The sequence below is a fragment of the Alligator mississippiensis genome, chromosome 6 (assembly GCF_030867095.1).
Source record: "Alligator mississippiensis isolate rAllMis1 chromosome 6, rAllMis1, whole genome shotgun sequence".
NCBI lineage: Eukaryota > Metazoa > Chordata > Crocodylia > Alligatoridae > Alligator > Alligator mississippiensis.
Window position 1 is genome coordinate 16715868 of NC_081829.1, and position 26481 is coordinate 16742348.

The window sequence follows — 26481 nt, forward strand, 5'->3', positions numbered from 1 at the left end:
GCGGTGGCAGTCGAGCTGACAGTCACGTAATCAGGACAGGCAATGCAGTGCAGTACTGACACCATCGCGATTGTGGACGCGGGGTCAGTGGCGGGAGATGAGGCCGAGGCGCCGCGCGGGGCCGGAGCGCAAGAGAACACGTGCGCGGCGCCGCGCGTCCCTCGTTGCCATGGTCCCCGCCGCTTCCGGCGCGTAGGCGTTGGCGGCGGGGGCGGGGCCCAGCCGGGTTGGCTTCCCTCACGGCGCATGCGCGTGGCACCGCGGCGCTGTCCCGGCTCCGGCCCGATTGATCCCGCGGCCGCAGCTCGTCCGGCGCCGCCATGTCGGGCCCGCGCGCCCCCCGCCCCGCGCCGGGGCCGCCCCGCGACTTCGGCGGCATCATCCAGACCTGCAGCGCCAACGTGCAGCGCATCGCGCAATGCAGTGAGTGCCCCCCCCCCCGGGCTTCCTGGCCTCAGGGTCCGCCCCACCCCTCAGGCCCGGGCCGCCCCGCGCAGGTGGGGCCAGGGAGGAGCCGGCCCCGGGTCAGATCGGGCAGTTGTGCGAGGGGGGCGCGGTCCTCCTCCTTGGGTGTCTCCGGTGTTCGTCATTACGGTGGTTTCCTGGTTTTGCAGCGTGTCCGTGTCCCCAGCGCTCTTGTTCCCTTTCATTAGCCTGTCCGTTAGGGGGGTGCTCCACTGCCATCCGCACGCCACCATCATGTTTCGTGGATGCCTCTGTTGCCTGCCCCCTTTGTGTGCTGACAGGGACCCTGGTGCACGCCCACCTGGCCCAGCCTCTTATTGAGGTTCCCCGCACCTTTTTATTTAGGCACTCTCTGTCTGTGGCCCCACCCAGTCCCAGGACCTCCTGGTCAACCTCCTCCTGCCCAAGCTGGCCACGTGCTTGACCAGGAAGGAGGCTGTGGCTGGGAGGGCCCGTCTCCTTTCCCTCATCCGTTCCCCAGAGTACCCCTGAGCAGCGTCCACTGGCTCCTTGAGGGCCAGTGGGCACTGTCCGGTGCGCTGTGCTCGGTGTCCCCACTGGACACACTTAATATGAATCTCTCACCTGAACTCCTGTCTCTGTTTTTTTCATTCTTTGTTCCACCTGTTCCATTCTGTTGTCACCTTTCTTGTGGCCTCCCCACCTCAGGGAGGCCGATGAGCAACCTGGTGGGCTAGGCCCATGTTTTCTTTTAGAGACGAACAAGTAGTTCTGCTGTTAGAGGGGCCACTGTTTCTGCTTGGGCCAGGTCCACAGCTCCCGGTGCACAACGAATAGGCCTGCCCGTGCAGTGGCAGGAAATTGTCAGTGCCCCACTGTGGCCACTTAGGGTGTTCTTGGGGGTTTTGTGTGTAGTTGTTTATGCAGTTTTTAAGCACAGTTTACACAGACACTTTTGTAGGATAGGTTAAATAAGGACGATCATACCTTGATCGGGGGGTTGACCAGACCTCCTGAGAGTTCTTCCAGCCCTACTTCTATGGTTCTTTTTTCCCCTTGTTTTCATGTTATCTTCTTTGCCTTTCCTGACCTTTTTGACTTGGAGCTGCCTTTCTTTCGTGTCATGCCATCTGTCTCTACTTGCATCTCTCCTTTGAGTGTGCTTTCCCTATGCGGCTTTCAGTACTACCCCAGTGCACAAAGCAATGCAGCTAGACTTCATATTATTTTGAGACCAGTGATATTTCTAAACTGTGTTATCTGTCCCATTTGGCTTGTAAGCTCTGTGGGTGCTCTTTTTAAACAGCTCTTTGATCTCTCCTGTAGCAAGTAGCAGCTGCCTTCTTTGACTGTAGGAACAGGCAGTCCATTATGGAAGAAAATGCTTAATGGTGAACCTAATTTGTAACGTCACAAGCAGAAATTCCAGATTCTCTCTCTGGAATGGGAAAGGGGAGCAGCTGCCTGAATGGGTAGCTAATAGACAGGATGCCAGATGTTGAACACATAAGATCATGGTGATTTTGTGGGGAATAATGTACACCATAACACAAAGACTCTCATTCTCAAACCCCTATGGTTGCTCATTTATGAAGTAAAGTGTAAAAAAAAAAAAAAAAAATTGCATCTATTCATGAGCTCACCAAATCTCTAAAATCTGGCATTTATTGGATTCTAGCAGGGCAGAATCCAGAGATGTGGGTTTTTCAGAAAATTTTGAAATGGAAAATTTTCCAATGCCTAAATAGATCATGGTCTGATTTTAGCATGTTTATTTGACTTGTATTTAGTAAACAGAACTAAAAAAGTACCCCCATGTTAATTTTATGTCCCAATAGCCACAAGTATTTGAACTGAAATATTTGATTAGGAAAACAAATAAATTCAGCACACTTAATGTGGTTTAAATGTTATATTCAAACAAATTCAAAGCTTTATGTGGAAAGAGATTATTTTTATTGGAATACTTGTAAACATGTAAAGACAATACACAATAGCATGGATTTCCCTTACATCATTTTTTTTCTTAAATTTAAACAAACAAAGGCACTGAAAACTGTTGACGCACTAATTTTAGCACACCCAAAGAACTGTGCAGGATATGCCGTAGTTGTCCATTCATCTACTTCAGCAGAGTTTAATTCTCTTCCACTGAGGTAATTGTGACTCCTCCAGTTTCATTCTCACTATCTGTAGAATCACTTGCACTACTTACACTACTTATTGAGGCAAATCTGTTTCAGAACTACTTGAACCACATTTCTTTTTCTAAAGGGTGGTTTTACCAATGAGTCTATGGGCAAGGATGACTTCTCACGCTACGTCTTCTTCACTAATTGTGCTTCTGACTGATTCTGCAGAAGCAGAAGATTTTGAGAAATAGAAACAAGCTTAGCAGTGCATTCGTTTGTTAGTGTATTCCTCTTTTTTTGTCTTGATTGAGCAAAAGCCTTCCAGTTCCGTTCACAAAAAGCTGCTGTTGGTGGAATGGTTAGGATCCTTAGAGCAATGGTGGACAGCAGTCTAGTGTTACAGTATCCCTTCCACCATGTGATAGGAGATGTATTCTCTGCTGCCTGCCAAGTGATGTTTTTGCTCCAAAGTTTTTCTTTTGCACGGTACTTAGCCATGATGACAGACATTGCCATTTCGTTGATGTTGGGGGCATTCTTTGCTACTTCCATAATTGTATCGAGAGCAGTAGATAATTCATTTTTAGATAAATGCTGTCCTCTGTGTTGAGGATCCAAAAGGTTTGCTGCCAGATGAACTGGATGAGAGCAAAACTCAGATCTCTTAGTAAACATTTGTTTTACTACTACTTACTCTTTTGTATAGAGGTGAAGAAGGCAAAAGCTGATTAGATTTTCATTCAGTTGTCTGAATATCTCTGAAATATTTGAAAGGCTTGGTGTATCTCCTTCAAGTTTCTTGATAGCCACTGAGACTGGTAGTAGCAAATTGAATGCTCCTTGAACTCGAACCCAAAACACATTTTGTTGAGAATCTGCTTCCAAATGTTCACGGGAATAATCTGGGATACTGTGTCATCTATTGAAGCACGCTGCAACCAGTTCTTTGTGCACAGCAGACTATGTAAACACTTTTGTAGCTGAGCCCATCTAGTCTCTCCTGGTAATAAAAGTGCACTTTCCTTCCCGTGCTTCTCTTTCTGTAATTTCTTCAAAGTCTGATTAGCAACATGATGATTATTGAATACATTCACAATCGCTTAGCAGTTTGCCAATATTGTCTTCGTTGTATTTACACTTACTATGTCCTTTGCCAGAAGATTCAACCCATGAGCAAGACAGCCAAGTACTATTAAATGAGGATACTTTGCCTTTAATATTTGCCATGCAGCTTTCATGTTATTCACATTATCAGTTACATGGGCTTGTACCCTGGAGGGACCTGCACTTCCAGTCTCTTCACTCAGTAATTTAGTTATGTATTCACCTGTGTGACTAGAAGATTTGGTAGCAATTGCTTTCAGGAGTATTGGTTCAGGTGTTGCTAACATAATGTTCAATAAAGGATTTCCTTGTATATCAGTCCATCCACGTGACATCAGAGTCAGTGATTCTGCTTGACCAATTCTCTGAATAACCATTGTTTGAACTCTGTCATACTCTCTAAGAGAGAATGTGATGGCGAATTAGTTTCATACAAAAAATCATACAAAATTAGGGTTGGAAGGGACCTCAGGAGGTCATCTAGTCCAACCCCTTCATCTAGTCCAACCCCTAAAGTTTGTAATGTTCCTTCCAGTACTGATTTTCACTTATGGGAAGAGGTGTACCACTTGCAAATATAGCTCGAGCTAATGTCTCATCTGCTTTTTCTTTATCTTTTTTTGACATTTTTCTCCACAAAGCTTGATTAAAAAGCTTGACTGTCTTGAACAGCTACTTATGTTGAACCACATATCTGGTGACCATGATCTTGAAAGCAAGGATCCTGCTTCTTTTTCCCCTGGACTTGGCAGCTCAACATTTTCACGTTCCATTTTTTGTAAATCTTCTATTTCACTTGAGCTACCAAGTTCCTGCAACAAAAGGGGGGAAAGATTTTTATTTTAGCCTATTCTAGTCTGGCCTTATCCGTCAGAAGGAGAAGCAGTAGGGAGCTTGCTTTCCCCCTCCCTGCCAGAAAAAAACACTCTGCTGCTCAGCTTACTCTCCAGTTGCCCTGGGACTGTAGAGCCAAAGGGAAGTATAGTCTGGCTTCTGCCATACTCCAGAGGACTAAGCTCGCTCTGGTGGGTTGAAATAGCTAACTATTTATTTATTATGTATTTTTTTTTAAAAAGTATTGTTAAGCCTAAGCCACTTTGGAGGATACAGATACTTTAAATAAATAAATAATAGTCAAGAGTTGCGTTAGCAACTTTTAAAATTATAATATTTTAATATAGGTGGTAGTCTATACTATGTGTTGTTTAACATAGTAATTTGTTTACTTGCATAGGATTCCTGAAGCAGACTTTTCTCGGATGTTGTTCCACCTCTTCTTTGTATTAGCTTTCTGTGTATGGGTTGTACTCTTTCAGGACAGTTTCTAGATGTTATTAAAAGTTTCTTCATTCTTGTTGCATTATTAGCATGCTCCTGCCCACAATATTTACATCTACCAGCTTTCTTCCTTCCTTCAGTGGCTTGAACTTCACTATAATGTTGCCACACACTAGGGTTTTTTTTTTCTGATTAGGCATTATTGTGACTACTTAAAACCAAAAGCATTAAAAAACTAACATCTTATGCAAACACTTCCAACTTCCCCAACTCAAGAAAAGAAATGAGATGCTGCTCTGTTTGCTGAACTGAAAGTGAAACAAATTAATCACAGTTTTAGTTTTGGTTTTGTTTCATTTGCAGTCTGAGATGAAATAAGAATTTTAGCTTTGGTTTTGATTTGACCTGCACAGCCCATTAAATGATTTCATAACTTGATTTTTGGTTTGGATTATTATGTGAGTCTATTTACCCTCCTGTTTACAAATCAATAAAACAAATATGTACTCTTGAGCACACTTCCTAGGGATAATCACTTGAAAAACATTAATTACAACTTTGAAACTGCTAAGCTTGTCTGATATTGTATTGGCATCCATTCATCTTTACTAATGAATTTTGTGAAACAATCAATTTTTAGAAATGGAAAATTTCCCATGGAAAAATAAAGCACTGGAAAATTTTCCGCCCCACATCTCTGGTAAGATAACATGGAAAAGACTTGAACTTTTAAACTTGTACTGAATATTCAGGTACTTTTGTGAGAGCGAATGTCAGATTAAGTTGGACACTGCTGTCATTAGCTTCTTTTGTAAAGAAGTCATGCAATGCATATGTCCTGGATATAGGTTCACAACCAAGAACTTTCAATCGAATCTTACTCTCATACATGCACTTCCAGAACACTTTTATGCTAACAGAAGCTACCTACTGCCAGGCTGAGGAAAGTGTATGCAGGATTCTTGAATGTTGCTATTGAGACCTTCCCTGATCTTTTTTTTTTTCCCACCCCATCCCTCCCCCTAGGCTGGCTTACTTCTCCTGACAATATCAGAACTCCAGATAAATCTCCCGTGGGGGGGCGAATCGGGGCAAATGCCCCAGGCCTTGCGCTTTGGGAGGCCCCGCGGAGTAGGGCAGAGCAGCAGCTAAACTTGGCAGCTCTGTGTCCAGCTGCTCGCTAAACTTGGCAGGCTTTGTGGCCTCAGTAAGAGCTACCACCCCTGCAGTTTTGACCTCCCTGTGTTGTAACACATAGACGTGACATGAGTTTGGCTTTCAAGAATTTGGGGTACAGTTCCTCCAAAACCCGTGCACCAATCTTTTTGAAACTTGGCAGGTTTCACGCTCTCAGCAGAGGCTACCATCCCTGAAGGTTTAATCCAAACCGGAAGTTATAGATATTTCATTGATTCCCTATTATACCCTATGGCTGGATCTCCGAGGCAGCTCGAAAGCTTCGGAGCCGCTTTGACCGGATCGAGGCGGAAACCCGGTCTGGAGCTCCGGATCAGATCGCGGCCATCCAACGCAGCTGGATCCGAAGCCGGATCAGATTGTTGCTGACTTGCACAGGCCTAATAGTCACTGTATCTGGAATTTTTTTGAAGGCTGACTTGAACTTGGCAAGAACTTAAACTTATTAGTAGATCTTCCTAGCTCTCTTATCAACATTTTATGGAGTAGAATGTAAATAAATGGTATTGAAATTTCTCAACATCTTGCTTTCTCTGTCCTGAACCATCACAAGCTACTCATTAACATTCAGAAGTAAATAACTTATTGGAGTACAGTAAAATTGCATGTGCCTTGCAGAAGAGTCCTATAACTGACCTTTCAAAAGGTTTTACATGAAAGCAAAAAATATCCTCAAGTATCCTTAAGTAAGTGGGCAAAGCTTTGTGAACAAGGTCTACCAGATGTGGCAGTTCACCTTGTAACTTGGCCCTTCTTTTTTTACTTGTTTTGTCAGATTAATCCATGCATGTATTTGCGACAGTGTAGGTTTAGCTGAAACCGGGGCACTATCTGCCTGTGACAACACCATGGTTCTCTGGCTTTCTGCTAAGTAATCCATTCTGAACTTCTGCAACAGACCTTGTTTTCGTGGAATTCCCTTGTCAGCCTCTGACTTCCCTCTTTTATGAACTCGGGTTCTCTTGTAGAGGTTATCTGACCAGTGGTACTCTTTAGTTGGCACAGGATCTTTATGCTACTTATCAAGAACAGGAACTTGCTCAACTTTTGTCATCACCCAAAAAAAACCTGGAGAATCCTTGGTTCAATATTTCAATTATTAGTGTATAAATATAAAACAAAAGCAGCTTCCACTGGGGTCCAAGAGGGAGAGGCATCGAAGCCCTAAACCTTTATGATCTCCCATTATGCTTCCTTTGTTCATTCCTTACAGGGATCCTGGTTTTCTCTGTTTAAATTTGCAAATTCTCTGATGATAAACACAAATTCTCTGATTTAAAAAAAAAAAAAACAAAAACAAAATCCATGATTAAACTAAAATGCCACTATATGTATATGTATCAGTTGAACACAGTGTTTTATTGATACAGTATTAAAGCAATTTGGAAGCCCACCAGCGCCTCACTCACTATAACAAAATAAATACTAAGTACCTATAAATTGTGGTATTAGATTTTGGGTTTTTATCATTAAAAATCAGAGCTCCCCCTGCCTCCTTCACCCACCAGGACATGGGTTCTGGCCCCTCACTCCTCACCCACAGCTCCCCCCAGCCCTGCTGGAGAAGGACCCCGCTGCCAGGGCTACGAGGCCAGAGACCCGGATCCGTAGCCCCCTACCCCCCACAGCAGCATGTGAGCCCCAGCTGTTGCCCTGTGAGAGGCAGCGGCTCCTGCAGCAGAGCAAAACATGGAGCCCTGCTCCCCTTCCCCATAAGTGGCACACCCTGAGCGGAGCCTGTGGTAAGGGGCGGATGTGGGATGCCTGTTGTGGGCTTGAGCTCCCTGCCCTGCTGCCCTCTCCCTGGGGCTTCCACAGCCCACTGAACTGGACCTGCTATGGCAGGGCAGAGTGGGAATTGGTGGGAAAGTTCACTGTTGTCACTGGGAGCTCCACGCCACCATGGTGAGGCACCCCCTGCCTTCCCAGCAGCAGTGAGGGGCACAATTCTGTGCCACCACCCCTGCTGCTGCCATGCAGACAGGGGTTGGCTCGCCAGGGCAGTGCGGGGTTTGCAGCAGCAAGGAGCTTCCCTGCATGGTCCCACTGTGTCCTGCTGCACTGGGTACTGTCCGCTGGGCTGCAGAAGCCATGGTGGGAAGGCAGCAGGGCAGAGAGCCCGATCCTCCACCCTGTGCACAAATCTGGGAGGCATGTGCCCCCCGCCACCCTGGGAGCATGCACAGCAGTGGGGAGGTAGCCCCATTTCCCCCGCTCCTAGATGAGCTGCTCTGTCCCGCTTTCCACCGGGGCTCTGTGGCCACACATTCTGGCCCCGGGCCTCAAGCCCTACTCACCACCCTAGCTGAGGAAGCAGCCCCAGTCCTGCCCATCTCCCTCCCTATGGGGGCCTCAATCCCCCATCCCCCCTGCCAGGCTTACCTGCTGAAGCTACTCTTCAGGCTGCTTGGTGGCCATGTGTATATGTGAGCATGCACATGGCACCCCATACCTGACCACCCTTTTCCTGCTCCCCCCAGCCCCTTGCAGGCTGGAACTGCTAGCCTGCAGAGAGCTCTTTGCAAAAGTGGAAAATCTGCATGTTTCTCCATTAAAATGAAAAATCTGCATTTTTCATCTTTAAAAGGAAGAATCTACATTTTTTCCCCATTTTTCTGCAGGAAATGCAAAACCCAGATTACCTGTTTATGAAATAACAAGTTGCCAGGGGCCCCTTTATAAGTAACACCATGAGAACTAGAATATCATGCAAATGATAGCAAACCTATGATTTAAGCAAGCCATTACTTGAAAGAATATTGCTATGTGTAGGCATCCAGATCAGGCCCTGATGTGCCACGAATTGCCTGAATTTGGAAACAGTGTCTGCATGAAAATGCGTGCAATCTGAAGTTGAGTACAATTTTGAAAGTTTGAACTCTAGGAGTGGAGCTATTCAGATGGCATTTAGCTTAGTGCTGCATCAAGAAGGATGTGAAGAGATTTGTTTTTTCCTCCTTAACTAATCAGCCACTTGCTTTAATTTCATTTTGGAGGAGACAAAATGGTTATCTTCTGCTATACCTACATCATTATTGCCTGACTACTGCTATAGCAAGAGTAGAACAATTTTTTGGGGTAGAAGTGAGTGTAAGTCAAGATTTCCTTAATCTAAATTGTCAGAGTATGAGGGGACCTAAAACATAAAATGCACATGTTGCTTGGCTTCTGCTATCAAATCATAATCCACGTGTGAAATGCTTTCTGTCTCTTCAGAGGCTCTGTATTTTGAGCTTTCTTTATCTTCCTTTGGACATTACTCTTAAACATCATAGTAGTTGTTCTTGTATGGAATTTCTTGAGTTTGAATCCTTAAGTTAGGACTCAAGCTTCTTGTGAATTATGCAGATTAGACCGTTATCTCCTGTAACAACTAATGCAATTTCAGAAAATCAGTAGGTTATCAAGGCAAGTATTCATAGATCGTAAGGAGCTGGAAGGGACCTCGGAAGATCATCAGGTCCAGTCCCGCTGCACTTGGGAAGAAAGAGAACTGGGGTCAGGTGACCCCAGCGAGGTGACCGTCCAGTCTCCTCTTAAAGATTTCCAGGGTAGGCGATTGCACCACCTCTGGAGGGAGTTAATTCCACAGCCTGGACATCCTGACTGTGAAGTTTTTCCTAGTGTAAAAGTGTGATGCTCTACCAACTGAGCTATCCAGGCCCACATCCTATTCTGACATCCTATATGTCATTATTTAATAAAGGCATCACTGTCTATTAGTTGAGCCATTACTGCATTACATGCTTTTCAGTCATCTGTTTAATGCATACTGTGATAGAATTGTAGAAAGTTAGGGTTGAAAGGGACCTCAGGAGGTCATCTAGTCCATCCTCCTGCTCAAAGCAGGACCATCCCCAACAAGATCATTCCAGCCAGTGCTTTGTCGAGCTGGGCCTTAATGCCCCCCCCAGGATGGAGATTCCACCACCTCTCTAGGTAACCTGTTCCAGTGCTTCACCACCTTCCTACTGAGAATCTTTTTCCTAATATCCAACCTAAACTTTCCTTGCTGCAACTTGAGACCATCACTTTTTGTTGTGTCATCTACCACCACTGAGAACAGCCTAGCTCTAGTTACAAGCATGGTCACAATCTTGGCAGCAACTAGAAGTCACTGCTGCCCCTGTGCCCTCAGTGCTCAGCTGTGTCCCTATGCTTCTGACAAGAGTATAAACCAGTGATTCCAACCAGGGTGATGCAGGACCCTGGAACACCTTGAGATCCTTTCAAAGGTGCTACAGGGTTCTGTATAATGTTAGGTGTGCAAACTGTACACTGTTAGGTATGCAAACATGATTTAGAAGATAAAACCCAGAGATTTCACATAAGAATCCATAGAGTTAATAACCTGACCTGTTGAGAGTCTTTCTAAGTTCTTTGCAACAGAAAATCTGCTTTATTATTATTATTATTATCATCATCATCATCATCATCATCATTATTTTTCCTATAGTCACAAAATAAATAAAAACTGAGAGCTGGCATTTTTTTTAGATATAAGCAAATCTAAAAAAGGTTGAGAACCACTAGTATAAATATGCTGTTGAACTCCTTCCAGTGATGACCCACCTTATCTCAGTGATGACATCACAGACAAAACATGTAACGAAGTTTCCCAGAATCTGCTTTTGGGAATCCGAAAATTGAGCTTCCCTTATCCGACAAGCCCTGAAGTTGTGTGTGGTGGGGTGGGGGGTTAAATGTAAACATAACTATTTAACTATTTAGGAGCAACTTCCATTTGTTCGCTCCAGAATTGGCCTAGCAGAGGCAGGAAGTGGGTGTGCTAGTTAACTTGTAGCCTTACATGGTTCATAAAGGAACATGGTGAACTTGAAAACTTCTGTATGTCCCATAAGTTTGTTTTATATAATATACCTGCTCTAGACTTCACAATTATGCTTTTGTAGCTCTTATCTGTGTGCGTTTTCCTATTTACATCCCACAAATATATAGTCCAGTTTTCTCATAATGTGAAAACTGTCCAAAATAAACAAAGCAAGGAAATTGTGCGTCTCTAGTAGCAATATTGGGTGGTTATGAAAAGTAGCTGAATTCCGAAGTGTAATTTCCAAATTGATAATACCTTTTGATTTTAATTAGCCACTTGCCAAAATGCTAGTTCTTTTTAAGTGCGGTAGAAATGGGTTTGAGTGAAAGTTTTTGAAATAAAGCTAATGTAAAAAGCATTTAGGGTGAAATATGTAAGCATTTGCTTAAATAATTTTTCAGCCTTAGTTAAGCAAAACTTTGGCAATATCCCTATGGGAGAGAGAATGTGATTTAAGAAAACCTAACAAAAAGGAACATAATGGCTTTAAAACCATGTTGTTTTACAAAAATAATTAATCTATTGTAACCTTTTTTTTTCCCCCCCTCAGCTGCTCAGATAAAGAATTTGATGAGCCAGCTAGGAACCAAACAAGACTCCAGCAAACTGCAAGAAAATCTGTGAGTATTAATTAAGTAAACACTTCATTGTGAATTAGAATGATAGAAAGTTAGGTGATTGGTACTCTTCTCACTAGTCTTAACAGTGTCTGGAGTAAAAAGCGATATTGAGCATCATTGGGAAATACAACTTTGCTAGATAACTTTGACAGTAGTGTTACCAAAAAGGTAAACTTAGATATTGAAAGGTGGGGGTGCCTATACACACGCTAGGGGGCGGGATTTTAAATAGAGTAGCTCTTGGGAGCCACTCTAAAAAGCACAGCATCTTGTGTATTCAGTGTCCCACATTTCAAAATAGCCGCAAGGGCAATTTAACTAAAGCTGGTTTGATGAGCTTTAGTTAAAGCGCTCCCACCATTATTTTGAAACATGGGATGCTGAATACACGAGACGCCGCAGCACACTGCTGGAGCATTCTTACTAAAACACTCCAGACTCAATTAAGTCTGCTCTGACACATTCTAATTGGAACGTGTTGAAGCATGTGTATAGGCACCCTCAGTGATTATATTTGGGTCTTCTGTCTGGGGAAGAATTTTGTTTTCATTCAAATCTGCTTATATGAACACTTGTCTGAGTTAAAACTAACTGAAAGATAACAAATGGGGTATATGAGGCTGTGATCAGGAGTCAGCCCTTCATTAAATCTGCAATTATTTTAATATTCCTGTCCTTCCTATTTAAGCACTCTTGTCTACCACGTAGTTCACCTTTTGCATATGTAGTAACTTGTACAACTTGCTTGTGTTGTTGATTGTGGGGATGCCATTTAATTTAAAAACTTGTACTTTTGTCTAAAAATGCTCTTTCCAGTGGCAAATGGAAAGTTTGAAGAAACAGAAATTCTGCAGAATTTCTTGTAGTAGCTCTTGCTTCCACAGATTTTGTTTCAAGGCAGCAAGAAAGAGAGAAAATAGTTTAGCGATCACTTTAAGATGATTTAATAGGGGGAGTGAAAGAGATATAGAACCTAACATTACTTTTAAATGCATACAATATATGCTACTTCAAATGTTTTGTGTGTGTTTGTATAGCTAGATGTCGCACGGAGAGTATCTTTAGGATAAAGTAACAGAAACATTTTAAACAATTGTGTGTGATCATGAAACTCCTGCTGCTTCTACTGTAAATTGTTTGAAAACAAGACTCTTCATTGCAATTCAGAGCAATTACATAAGAATCTGTTGTTATTCTAGACAACAGCTACAGCATTCTGCAAATCGGCTTGCCAAGGAGACAAATGAGTACCTCAAAGAGCTGGGTTCTCTGCCACTTCCTTTATCTGCCTCTGAACAGGTTTGTATGCATCTAGTTTTAGTGGAATGGAAGGCAAGAGTTCTTATTCTTTTAAGAAACCTGGTAACTTGCTTTTTCATGACAAGAACCAGAAAATATAGGTCCTCTAGTAGGATGGCCTTTGAAGATGGCAAACTTATGGTGCTTTAAATGGCAAATGAAACTTGGAATCCTTATTGCACCATGTCACTTGCAAGTTTGTAAAATGTAAGTTTAAGCTATAAGCTGGCACAGGTTTCTGTACTTCATTTGATTTGACCCCTTCACTCTTTTTAGTCATGTCATGTTTCACAGCATAGTGTAAGCCAGAGGTGGCCAGCCTGTGGCTTGGTGCCAGACAGTAGTGCCACAAGTGCCAGAAGTGGCACTGGCAGCCTTTGGATGTGGCACACAGCAAATTGGGAAGGGAACAGGCAGCACAGCAGCAGATTGCAGAGGAAACCAGCCTCATAGTGGTAAGGAAAAGGGATCAGAGTGGCACTTAGAGTGTGTGGGGCTAATTTGTAGCACACCTGCCAAAAAGGTTGGCCTCCATTGGTGTAAACCATGACATCTTTTTGCAAATTAAAGGATTTCTTGGTCGGCTTAGCATCCTGAGAAACAGCTCTGTCTAGTAGAATTAATGTTGGTGAAAGTCTTGAATCTCTTAAGTTCTGATTCTTACTTTTTATTCAGGACAACCACGGTGTTCCATTTTATATCATCCTTATTAATGTGAGAGTAGGTCTGGCTTAGCAGCTTATGGAAAAGCATAGTAGTTTTTTGTTTTTGTTTTGTATAAAAAGTACTTTGGTTTTCTCAGGATCATTCTTCAGGACTTGCAGGTATCCAGTGTGCCCTCCACATCTGAATCTGTTTTTTTAATCAGAAAAGCTTATAATTTAAGATGACAATAATTTCAAGCTGTTGCATCCCTAAAGAGTGGATCTGTACATATGATTTTTATATCTATGTGCAGAGTGCTCATACACAAGTGAAGACTTAAGGCTGTGCTGTTTTCTTGTAGGCTGACTGCTTACTGTAACAAATGCAGTATACATTCTACTTTTAACAAGAGTCATGTTTCCAAGACTATACTAAGCATGTGATGAGGCTTAAGGGAATTTAGATTTAATTACAGGCATCTAATGAACTCTTCTGCTTTCTGATGCAGCTCAATATAAAATCATGCTGTTGTATCTTATAGATTGCATAAGGAGAACAGAACGGGAACTCTTTGCTGCCTGTCTTCCAAATTACATAAAACAGGGATATTCCTCAAACACAGGCTCTTATCCTTTTTAGAAGTAGGGACTAATACTGATTAAAACAGTCCTGCTTTTACAGATTCCAAAATGGAATGACTCAGTAAAAGAAATGAGCAGACAGCCTTACTGCTTGTTTAAAATAAAAATGAATTCCAGATTGTGAGCTATCTTCAAGGAATGCTTCTGACCCTGCCTTTTACCCTCTGCATTGAGAAGGAAAGGTGGAACTTAGACCAGTAGTACAGGGTTGTTCTCCCTGTCCCAGCATAGAACATTTTTTACTTGTGTGTAATGTGCTTCTCCCTTCCTGTACAATGGGATACATTGTTTCTCCCATTAATCAACATAGCATTCCTATGGCAATTACAGCAACTACCTACATGGCATTCCTAATACTTTCCCATAGAAGTTATCGTTTGCTGTTTGAATGCAGTTCAGTAGGTGAGAACTAGGAAGCCTTTGCTATGTAACCCAGCCAGCTTTGCAGACCACTAGTTTGGCTCTAGAAGCCATGGATGCTGGTCCTGAAACCAAACTAATGCAGCTGAAGGAAAAATTGTGTGTTCCAACTTCAAGTCCCCCAACTTTTTACCAGGAAGTAGCAGAGCTGCTAGGTGAAGAAACTCATTAATGTCATTATGGTAATCTTTAGATGGGTAGTACTATAACATTAAAATGCAAATAGGTGTTTATTAAGAGCTGTTCTTTAGCAACTTGAATAATTTGCTATATGAGAAATCTGACCAAGAGGAAAAGTCAAATTTAAAGGTAGTATAAATTCATACAGAAATACAGTATCGTAAAACCCTTGTTGGCCAGCGTCAGAGCTCTTTAAACCTGTAGCATTCAAAGGAAATATTTTGCTTTCCCCATATGGAAAGTAGTGAAGTCTCTGAGTGTCTGATGGCTCTTGTTCCAATATCTTGGGTAGCTAATACATAAACAAAAAGTGTGTGGATATTAAACTAAGGAGGTGACCTCTATATGGCAACTAGGAAGACAAATCTTGAAAACATAACCATTAAAACACAAACCCTTGTTTTTCTTCTCTCCCCCTCCCCTTTTGCCAAATTCAGCTACAAAGGAAGTAATTTTAAGCCTAGCTTGTGGCACAGAACCCTCCAGGGCAGTTTTTCCCCATAGATATGTGACACAATCAATGGAGATGATCTTACCTTTCATCCTCTTAAATGCTTTGTGTGATAGCCTGCAGTGAAGTTGGAGTTGTATATGTTGCCTGGTCTACTGTTCAAAAGCTTAAGTGCCAGTAAGAACAGCTGCAATTTCCCTTTTCTGTACAGTTTAGTTAAGTGCTTGCCTTTCAATGTCTCTCTGGTAGAAAAAAAATCCTTGTCTTGCTTCCTCATTCATTCATGGTGTGAAATTGCTGGTGAAATCAACCAAATTGTACCAGTCTACCCCAGAGTTCACAGAAGGCTGGATCCTCATGTTGCAGATCTCATCCAAAAGAAATGCTGCAGAAGTCAAACAGCTGAGATGGGGAAATTCCTGAGTATTTTTTAACAGGCTGCATTATACTTATGCTACAGTGTCAAATGCATGATAATCATAGAAAAGTAGGGCTAGAAGGGACTTCTAGAGTTCATCTAATCCAACCCCTTGCTTAAGGCAAGATCATCTCTGTCTAAACCATCTCATACAAAGCCTTGTCTAACCTGTTATTAAAACTATACCATCAACTCTATTGCACAAAGGCATGGTACCCTAGATTGCCACAAGTAAAATAGTAGGACAGTGGACAACTATATAAAACTTGAACTGAAAACTTATTCATATTGCAACATTCCTTTTAAAACAGTATGACCAAGAACTGGTTGAAGGATTGTAATTTTGGTTACAGACAGTGCCATTTGTTAGCCCTAATATTGGTTCATATCCTTGACACGCTGGAAAAGAAAGTATGTCATTTTCATGAGCTGTGCCATCATATATAAATAAAAAATCTGAAGGACAAGAATTCCAACCCCAGAGAGACCAGAAGTAATTCAGTGCAGCTGATGTATTAGGATGTGGGGGGCTGGAAAGGGGAGGGAATAGGCTAAAACCAACCTAGGAAGCACTAATACTGAGGAGGAAATGATAACATCAAACTAGAAGCAGCCTTGCAAGGTAGTACAGTCACAAGTAACACCATGCACAACAAAATTGCATGATGAAGCATGGAGGTAGTCACTGTTGACAACCCCAGACAGTTCTATAACTGTCTTTGGAACACTGTTTTGGCTGATGTAGTTCTCTACATGAATTGTTGGGGTTTTTCTCCAATCTCCCTTTATTCTTAAAGCTGAAGGTAGTAATTTGACAAGAGAAGGCTGGGGTTACAGATTCCTACCTTGACTAAGACTTGAAGCGGGCAGGAGAGAGTTATATTAACATAACGATGATGGTATATTAGATGGTATGACTAAGTGTAATAAACTGCTAGAATCTAGTACTTTGCAGTTCATCTTCAGAAAAGCATAGGAAACTTCATTAATTTAAACTGAAAACTAGACTGAAACAAACAAAATAACCCTACTATAGAAATTATCTTTATTGTGCAGATAGATTGGATGACTGAATAGCTCTCCTCCTCCTGAACATTTTTGAACACTGGTATCAGAGGTCTCTTGCAACCCATTGTACTGCTGAGGGACATTGGATTATAATGTTAGTGAATTGTAAACATTTGAACCATTTGTTTGTTTCTCTCCAATTCTTCAGCGTCAACAGAAACTTCAGAAGGAGCGTTTAATGAATGACTTCTCTGCAGCTTTAAATAACTTCCAAGCGGTACAGAGAAGAGTGTCAGAGAAAGAGAAGGAGACTGTAGCCCGGGCAAGAGCTGGCTCCCGTCTCTCAGTAAGTGTCTTGAAAAAAGTTCTGTAGTGATTCTGATGAGTTCTGGAATCTTTATTGAGGTGTCTTGATCTTGTATACTTGTCTACAGACTTCATAACTATTTTGCTATGGCCCCAAAGTGTGCAGGTGAGGCCTTGGTGCTTTCTATATTCTGAAGCACTTGCAGTGCTAGCTGCTTGTGTTTTGATGTCATGCTTGCCTATGTTAGTGGAGGAGGAAAGCCAAAAAGATGAAAATACATTTTGGGTGCTGGAGGGGGGAACCACACACACTTAGGTCTGAAACAATACTGTCTGTTATGGTATGTATTGGTACTGGCCTGTAGAGCTCCAAGCTTCTTCTTCTTCCCCCAAAACCTTTATATCCTGTTACTGCCTCAATACCATTTCAAGTTTCCTCCCTCTGAGGCTGATTAGAACTTGTTCTACTTATTCTGTCTATAGCAGGGGTTAGCAACCCCCAGCACGTGTGCCAGAGCATGGCATGTGTAGGCATTTTGCTTGGCAGGCACACCTTGGAGCAGATAGCAGGGAAGGGGCTGGGGCTCTGCTGCCACAACAAGAATTGGGTCCCCTGAATCTCCCCTGCCATCTGCTCTGAAGTATGCCTGCACTGCCAGCAGTGAACCGGGCAGGGGCTCCATATACCTCAGTGCAGCTGCTTGCAGCTTCCAGGCTACCTGCCACAGCCAGCCTGGGCTCTGGGCAGGCCCCTGCTGCCTGCCACAGAGCTCGGGCTGCTCGCGGCAGGTGGCATGGAAGCTGTAAGCAGCTGCACTGGGGTCTGCGGACTCCTGGCCCAGCTTGTTGCCAGTGGCAGGTACATGCATGCCTCCAGGCAAATGGCAAGGAAGGGGCTGGGACTGCACTGCCACAATAAGGATCAGGGCCCTAGCAGCTCCCCTGCCATCTGCCCCTGGCATGTCAGCATTTTACAGATCAAGGTTGTGGGTGTTCTTGGCACTCTGGCCAAAAACAGTGCGGATCCCTGGTCTGTGGTAATCCTTGGATTTATTAAGAAGCAGTTGTAATAATACTGGATAATCAAAGCATTTTCAATCTTGTTCCTGCTTTGCACAATACCTTTGGAATATATACTTGGATCTTTTCCTTTGCTGATATCTATAATCTTCCATTATGCATGGATGGGACTTTCTTATGTACATGGAGAAAGGGATTGACAAGCAGTTACAAATACAGTCAACTAAAGGGATTCAAACCATCATGATAAGGGTCTTTAGCTTCACATAGGAAGAGTCCTACCTTGCTATTGTGGGTAGGTATCTATTAGGGCTGTGCGAAACACCATCATTTTGTTTTGACGTTTGTTTCGCCATTTTGAAGGGACAGTGTTTAGTTTCGTTTCAAAGCACTGTTCCGTTTTGTTTTGTTGAAACTGTTTCGCTGTTTCAACGCGTTACGATGTTTCGCCCATAGGCTATAATGGGGAATCATGAAAATACCCAAACTTTGTCATTTCTTGCCTGATTTGAATGAAAATTGCAGGGATGGTAGCCCCTTCTGAAGGCATGAAGCCTGCAAAGTTTAAAGGAGATAGGTAGAGAGGTTTCTGGGAAACTGCACCTCAGACTCTTCAAAACAACTCCTGACACTTGCCAGCAGTGGCAGCCTCCTCTCATCTGGCAGGCAGATCCGGGGCCCCGCACCCCCAGGAGGGCTGTGGGACTGTGCCAGACTTCTCCCGGGGGTGTGGGCCCCCAGCTCTGCGCACTGGATGAGAGGAGGCTGCTGCTGCCGCCTGGTACCAGCACTGGGAACAGCCCGCGCTCAGTGCCAGGGAAGATTGCTGCTGCCGCTGGTCCCAGGCATCAGCAGCAGCCTTCTCTCATCCAGCGCGTGGATCCAGGGGCTCGCACATCTGGGAGGAGTCCAGCTCAGCCCCGCAGCCCTCCCGGGGGTGTGGGCCCCCAGATCTGCATGCCTGATGAGAGGAGGCTGCTGCCACTGCCACCTGGGACTGGCTCTGAAGCCAAGTAAACCCGGCTTCAGAACTTGAAATGTTCAATTGCCCTGGTTTCGTTTCAAAGCTGTTTCAAAGCCTCTTGAGTTTGAAACAGCAAAATTGAAACAAAACAAAACGTGTCAAAACAGCTTCGAAACGAAACACCTAGTGACATTTCGCACAGCCCTAGTATCTATGGTCTGTAATATTAATGACCCATTCCTTTCTTCCAGGCAGATGAGCGACAGAGAGAGGAGCAGCTGGTCTCATTTGATAGGTAACAAGTACTCACGCTCTGGCGATACACTTTATCATTTCTGTTTGTAATTAAAAGGGTACTAGAGTAAGCCCCATAATGCAACATAATTGAAATCAACACCTAGAGATCAGGCAACCCAGTTTTTACAGCAGCTGTAACACATCATGTAAATGCATCATATAATATTCTACTGAATGTGGTAAACTTTTATACCTCAGATGTTTGCAACCTAAATATCAACATATTAACTATTTCAGGACTAAATTGTTCTTCATGACCTTAGTCTTATTTAATTTTCTTTGGTTGTAAGTAATGTCAGAGCCTCATGAGCAACAAGTTAATCCTAAACAAGGGATTAGGGACCAACTACAAGCATGGGTGTAGGTGGGGAATACCAGTAGAAATAGGTAACCAGGCAGTTGGAATTACCTTTAACATATCTTGGAGACCTCCTACACTTAAATATTTGTACTATAGTTGCTGTCTTGACCATAATTAGCCTCTAGCTTGTACAATGCAAGGTTGTTTGTTTTTTTTAATATCTTTAGGATTGAAGGATTTTATTAGGAATGAGCTCTCGTGGTTCTCCACCCCAGGAGAAATGCTTTGGAAAACTGGGTCAGGATTCTATGTCTCAGTTACAAGCCTCAAGAATACCTCAGTAGATATGTTTCAAAACTTCAGAATGCCAAAATGCACAAAGGGTTGTTCTGTGACTAGACTGGATACAGTTAACATATGGAGCAATGTATGACACTGCCTGTGGGCTAGCAAAAGTTGGGAACCACAAGGCTAACAGACACCAAGAGGTCTGATGTTAGTGGGTACCTCTTGAAGCCAGGTCCATGCAGAACCCTTTTAGTCTGTAATTAGTGATGTGCTTGTAGGCAGCAATACATGAAGACTAAAGGTGCATCGATGCATTGGTCCACGTCATGTTGGTGCTAATAAAAGGAAAATTGACATTATCAGCAATTGGCTTTTTTTGGCTGATGTGGCCAATTTAAATGCCATGTGCATACGCCCTTGCACAGCATGCACATGGCAAGGTATGCAACCCAGCAGCTTGGAGAGCAGCATCTGGCTGGTAAGTCTTTTGGAGGGAATGGGCATGGCGGGGGCATAGATCGAGGCCTCCACAGTGAGGGAGAGATTGGGGCTGGGGCTGCCCAGCCAGGGGGGCAGGGCGCGGGACAGAGCTGTGGCTTGTCTGGTAAGGGGGGGGGGGTCCTGCTGCTGTGCACACCCCTGAGGCAGGCATGGTGGGGGCATGTGCCCCCTGATCTGTGCACAGGGTGAAGGTAAGCTGCCCACTGCACGCTCAGGGCCAGGGCTGCTCCAGTCTCTTCCCGGTGGCTGTGCTTGGGGCAGGCGAGTGGGGTGGGGTGTGGCAGTGCTGGGAGAGGGGGCTATAGCCACCCCAAAATTAACTGTATCCCCCCTCCCAGTGCCACCACCACCTGACCCATCCTGCCCGAGGGCAGGCAGCCCCGAGCGCACATTTGGCAACCCACCCTTGCCCCGTACACAGATTCAGGGGGCACATGCCTCCCCTGGGGGTGCACGCAGTGACGGAAGCTGCTGCCCCTCCCCTACCTGGATGAGCTGCTGGCTCCATCCCATGTCGCAACCTACTCCAGCTGGCTAGTGCCTGCCCCTGCCCCTGCCCCAGCCCCAATCCCTCCCTCTCTGCAGGGGCCTCAATCTGCCCTCCACTCCATACATTTTCCCCCACCACACTTACCAGCCAGACGCTGCTCTCTGTGCTGCCAGGCTGCATATCAGCAGTCAGATCGGTATCAACCAATATGGCTGGTCAATAATCAGCCATCAGCATTGGCCCAAAAATTCTTTATCGGTGCACCTCTAATAAAATGTGTGTATATGTGTGTGCATGTAGATTTTTCCAGGGAAGTGTTGGGAGGGCACAGGGTGGGGGAGCGGGGAATGTCATTGCAGTATGAGTAAATCTTAGAGCATCCTATTTGTGCACTGCTCCCTAGTCTCTTCACTGTTCATACTGGAATAACTTTATGCAAGACCTGCTTTTTTTTTTCTTTCTTTTCACCCATTCTGAAACAAGTAATTACTCAGTAATCCAACATGTCCTATATACAGCTGCAATATTGGAATTCAATTCTGGATGTAGGTGCTTTTGTTTCTGGAGAAGACTTTCCAGCTTTAATGCACTAGTGTTTCTCTTTGATTGTGGAGGGAAATATTTGCTTGTTTTGCTATCTTTCTGCAGTAATGAAGACTGGAATCAAATGCAGTCTCAGGAAGAAGACACGGCTATAACTGAACAAGATCTTGAACTCATTAAAGAGAGGGAAACTGCAATCAGGCAGTTGGAGGTGAGCAGTAAATCCTGTCTGCATTTTCAGCCCTCTTCAGCAGTGAGACCAAAACAGAATATTCTCTAGTTTTCCCTTTGGGGCTGGGCTCGAGAAGAATTCAGTGGAATCAAGAGCTCCTTTAAGAGTGATTTAAGGATACCTGTGGTGTGCTGGTTGTGGGGAGCACATGGGAAACTCCACAGCCTCTGCCACCCTGCCCTGCTTACCTCTAGTTCTGGCCCTTCCAGCCTTAGCCCAAGTGGGCCCAGAGCTGCTCCCACTGTTTCTGCTTGGCTGGGCTGGGCCAAGGCCAGGGCTGCTGGCACTGATGCCCTGGAGCCAGAGTGGCTGCAGGAGATAAGAGGCAGAGGGACAGGCACAGGGAGGAGACAGACATGGCAGGGGGTCAGGCACAGGGGTAGGGATGAAGGGTGGGAGGGCAAATGGCATGAGGGGGCAGGAAGAGCAGGAACTTGTGGGGACAAGAAACAGAGGACAGGTGGCAAGAGGGGCAGGTACAGGCGGGGGGGAGGGACACAAGCAAAGAAAGCAAGGGACTGGGGTGGGCAAACGGGTGGGCAGATTCTGGTGGGGGATAGGCTGCTCGAGTCCCCCCTACCAGTGCTTTCCGTATGGGGGGGGGTGTGAATTTAAGATGACCCTCCAGTTCTATACATAGAAAATTGTAACAAATGTATAACTTTTCCCTGTATAGAATCTAATTATTGGGGGGGGGGGTGTCATAAATTTGAAGTTGTCTTAGATATCTGTATTTACCCAAATCTATTGTAATTTGTCAATTGTTGCTTTCAGGCAGATATTTTGGATGTCAATCAGATATTTAAGGATTTAGCAATGATGATTCATGATCAAGGAGACATGATTGGTAAGTACACTTGTACAGCAGATGCCCTGAAAATAACTGTATCCTCTTAATCCTGTTTTAATTCCATTTAGAAAGAGGTATGGATTAGCTAAATGTTGTATATAAGTATCATTTGGTGTCTTATCCCATTGTATTCCTTGTTGAAATTTGATTAGGCTTTTAAAATAAGAATCTGAGTTTTCTTCTTTGTATTGTGTAGATAGCATAGAAGCAAGTGTGGAAAGTGCAGAAGTCCATGTGGAAGGAGCCAGTGAACAGTTACAGAGAGCTGCTTATTATCAGGTAAACATATGCATGCTTTGCATTATTACATGTAAGGATCAATCCTACTCCTTGCACTAGTTTGCACAGAACAAAGCAAAAATACTGTGGGCTTGTAACCAACCTGACAAGTTCACAATTCTCACTTGTACATGTGAAAGTCCCACCTCATGGATTTCCCTTGGGCCCTTATACTTGGTTTACTTTCTCAAGCAGAAGGCATCCCTTAGGATACATAAACTTTAAAAACATAATTTAGCTGACTTTTATCGTCTCCAGTATCATACCGTTTTACGGATGTTAAAAAAAAAAAAAAAAAAAGATACTATCACCAGGGACTGATTATCCAACAAAATTATGTTAGAATGGACGTGCTGTTGTCTCAGCCTTGTAAAGCTGTCCCTTTAGCAGCCAAGACAAAACTATATCTGCATGTAGCATAAATGCATATGCCCCCTATACTTGGATTATTTCTCACCCACGGACCTAGGCTTCCATTACTGTGCCATTTGCTGCTCACTTCATTTCCCCTGCTTGCTCAGTCGCAGCTTGACCTACTTAGTCACTATCCATCAGTTCTTCCCTCCTTGGTCCCAAGAGTTTAGCTATCTTCATACCTATCCGCTGGAGGCTCTTACAGTGTTTCTTGTAGTGCTACAGCCCCTCTTGGTCTTGCAGTCCAGTGGTACGTTATTTTGTGGAGGGGAATTCTTGATAGCAGGCACATCTCCTGGCTGTTGCACTTGAAGTTTTTGATACTGTAGCAGAAAATTGATCCTACTTCAGGCACTGTCACATCTCAGATGCCTTTTCTGGGATTTTTTTTGCCCCTCTCTGATGTAAGGAACCATGTAACCGTGATTCTTGCTAGGTCACTATGGAAAGAATTTATATGCAATTAGAGCAGCAGTGTTATGATTCGCTATTAGCTGAGGGAAAGGAAATAATGGATCTGGCCAGAGGAGAAAGTCCTGAAGATTCATTGGTGACTGACAGCTATTTCTGAATTGAGATGGAACAGTTCCACTCCATCTGACAAAGCAACAGCTTCTCTGTCATGCAGCAACCTTTAGTATTGTTGTCCTGTTTCATAAGTTTCTTCACAGACTGAAGGGCTAGAAACAAACAAACCCCCCAAAACTAAGCCTACATGCTTTTGTCATGTTCCTCATCCTCTGAAACTTCCTCACCCTTCCTGAGGACTGAGACTTGACAAGGCTGCTGTGGGTAAAGTTAAAAACTACTCCATATACTAGTACTCTATGAGGATGTGAATAAAACAGAGGTATTAAAAGACAAAAATAACAGCAACAATGGCTGACTCAATCTATCCAAAGGCCCTTGTATAGAGAAGCTTCTTGGAACAGCTAATATAAACGTGCAGGAAGAGAGACTATGCATCCATAAACAGCTTATCAGTGTTCACCAATCCAGCTGTCTCAGAACTGTAAGAATAAAATATCCTAACTTCTGTAGTTGTAGCATGCTGATCTAGGTGTGTTAAAACTTCTGCTATTTCAGTCAACTCAAAGCAAAGCTTGCGCTTTACTAACAGCAAGTTTCATCCCACCTCATCTTAAGTGCTCATCCTACCTTATACTGTTGCAACTAAGAATATCCAATATTAGTCCTCACACTACATTATGCTAATAAATTAAACAAAAAGTAACTTGTACTTTGGGAATCTTGTCCACTCTCCCCTTGAGTAAGGATGGATATGCTGTGCTCCAAATTTATTTTGTTGTTTTCTGTCCAGAATATGCTATGCCTTGTATCTTTTTTATTATTATTATTATTATTTTTTTGTTAATGGTTTTTGTTCTATTTTCTCCATTAGAAGAAATCTCGTAAGAAGATCTGCATTCTGATTCTTGGCCTTGCTGTGGCTTCCATAATCCTAGGACTCGTTATCTGGCAGGCAACAAAATGAAATTTCCACGTGGAATGTAATCTCATTGCAGAGATTTCCGCCCCCCCCCCCCCCCTTCCCCCTCACACATCCCACAGGAGAAAACAGGCAGACTAGTCTTGGAAATGAGTTGAACAGCTTGAAAGAGCACAAGCCAGAATTTCTTCTAGTGATAGATATTAGAAACTAATGTGCAGATAACTAGTACTTGGAATTAGTGAACCATGGAGACCAGTATTTATCAGTTAATGTACAAATTATATTGCTTAATGTAATTAATCTCCTGTGGTTTTTGCTTTCTGTACTGTATTATTATTCCCTGACCCAACTGTATATTGAATAGTGTGATAAATACTTGGAGATATCTTTGTTTTTTGACAAGTGACACAGTTTTAACATTTTTATATGTATAGTTTAACTTTTGTAGGACTGGAGTAGAACGACTCCCAAGAAAGCACTATACTGGTTCTCATTACCAGTAATTTCTAAAATCCTTAGTGCTCACCCCATGGATTTATTAGTCTCCAAGTGGCCATAGCCATTCTTTTCTAGAGAAACGTTACCACTGTATCTTTGAAAGATGAGATGTGCATGAGGTGGCCAAGGTTGAAATCTCAAATGGGCCAAGTTATTGATCTGTTTGGCCTAGAGGTATTTATATCTGGTTGGTTTTTTATTTGACTGGTTTGTTTGACTGGTAATGAGGTTTTTTTTTGTTTTTGGGGGTTTTTTTTCAAATACAGTGTTCTTGGTGACAGTACATCTTTTAACCTAACACACTCCTAAAAATAAATTTTCCTTAGTTAAACCTGTCGGTGGCTTACTGTCACCAGACACTTAAGTCTTTTCTCATGCTACACCTTCAGCACTTAAGGTAAAATTTTAAAAATTCTCTTGGAACGCACTATGACATGTTCAGTTGCAGAATTCAGACTTGCACACTTCAGGGGGTTTGCAGTTAATAAAATTCACTTTAATTTTTAAGCACATTTTCAGTGATTAAAGCCATATGAAGGTTGTAAACCTTTGGCCTCAAGTTTACTAGCTAATAAGATGGTTCAGTAGTAGCTGAAACCAAATTGTTTAGAAATGGCTTGTTCATAATATTTATTTGATATTAGGATGTATAGTAGGTGTTCTGTGAAATAATGCCACTTATGATTGGTAACTTCCATCATTTTACAAACAGAACTCTGAACTTGGTTAGTAAATCAGTGGTACTTTTTTGAATGGCTGAAAATTGTTTGACCAACTGCTCCTTGGAAGAGATTTCTGGTTCCTCTTAATGTCTTACAAATAGGACTTGATAAAATTGTACTTATCACACATTCTGATGTAGCTATGAAATGAAATGCACTGAAGGAATGAGATTCTAGCTAACACTTAGAATGTGGTGATTGCAGCATATTGATTTTCCCCCTTCCCCCCCCCAACCTTTTTATTTTGTATTTAAACCTTATTCCATGTCTTTTGTGTAATAAATTAAATGTAGAAGCTGGAGAGAAAATGTACTCTCATAATTGCACACTTTTTTGCACTATTGCACCATCATTCCATCCACTAACTATCAATAAACAAATTTAAAAGTCTTTGTCAGATCTTTCTCATATCATCTGAAATGTGAACAGAGGCCTCGAGACAGAAAAAATATAATACTTGGTAACTATTGTACTCTCTTGAAAGTATCTGCTCCAGGGTGAAAGATTGTACTCATGCCAACATCATAAATCATTAACCTGTATAGCATTTTTCACTTGTTCACAATTCAGCAGTCTTTTTCAAAGAGAAAAACAGTTGACCTTCTTGTGAAGTGTACAAGATTTCCATGCAAAAATTAAGTAGGGTGCATTTCTGCTGAAAGCACAATAA

General features: G+C 43.1%; 1 protein-coding gene and 1 long non-coding RNA gene across 3 annotated transcripts in view; one reads left to right on the plus strand and one right to left on the minus strand.

Annotated features, from left to right (window-relative positions):
- Window positions 1–262: 262 nt before the first annotated feature.
- Window positions 263–26201, plus strand: STX12 (syntaxin 12). The gene is made up of 9 exons (XM_059729656.1): window positions 263–423; window positions 11522–11591; window positions 12791–12890; window positions 16862–16999; window positions 19195–19238; window positions 21469–21574; window positions 22370–22442; window positions 22642–22724; window positions 24541–26201. The coding sequence occupies exons 1-9, from the start codon at window positions 321–323 to the stop codon at window positions 24631–24633; spliced, it is 810 nt and encodes a 269-aa protein (XP_059585639.1). The 5' UTR covers window positions 263–320; the 3' UTR covers window positions 24634–26201.
- LOC132251131 (uncharacterized) overlaps window positions 2360–26481 on the minus strand; it is a 30294-nt gene continuing 6172 nt past the window's right edge. For both annotated transcript variants that reach the window (XR_009462964.1, XR_009462965.1), the window contains one exon: window positions 2360–4474. This is a non-coding gene — a long non-coding RNA (uncharacterized LOC132251131). The remainder of the gene's footprint in view (window positions 4475–26481) is intronic.

Excerpts from the sequence above, each read along its gene's own strand:
- STX12 (XM_059729656.1), top strand. The coding sequence starts at position 321 with ATGTCGGGCCCGCGCGCCCCCCGCCCCGCGCCGGGGCCGCCCCGCGAC. Across the intron at positions 17,000-19,194 it reads GAGCTGGCTCCCGTCTCTCA|GCAGATGAGCGACAGAGAGA; the intron begins GTAAGTGTCTTG and ends CCTTTCTTCCAG. Across the intron at positions 21,575-22,369 it reads CTGCAATCAGGCAGTTGGAG|GCAGATATTTTGGATGTCAA; the intron begins GTGAGCAGTAAA and ends TGTTGCTTTCAG.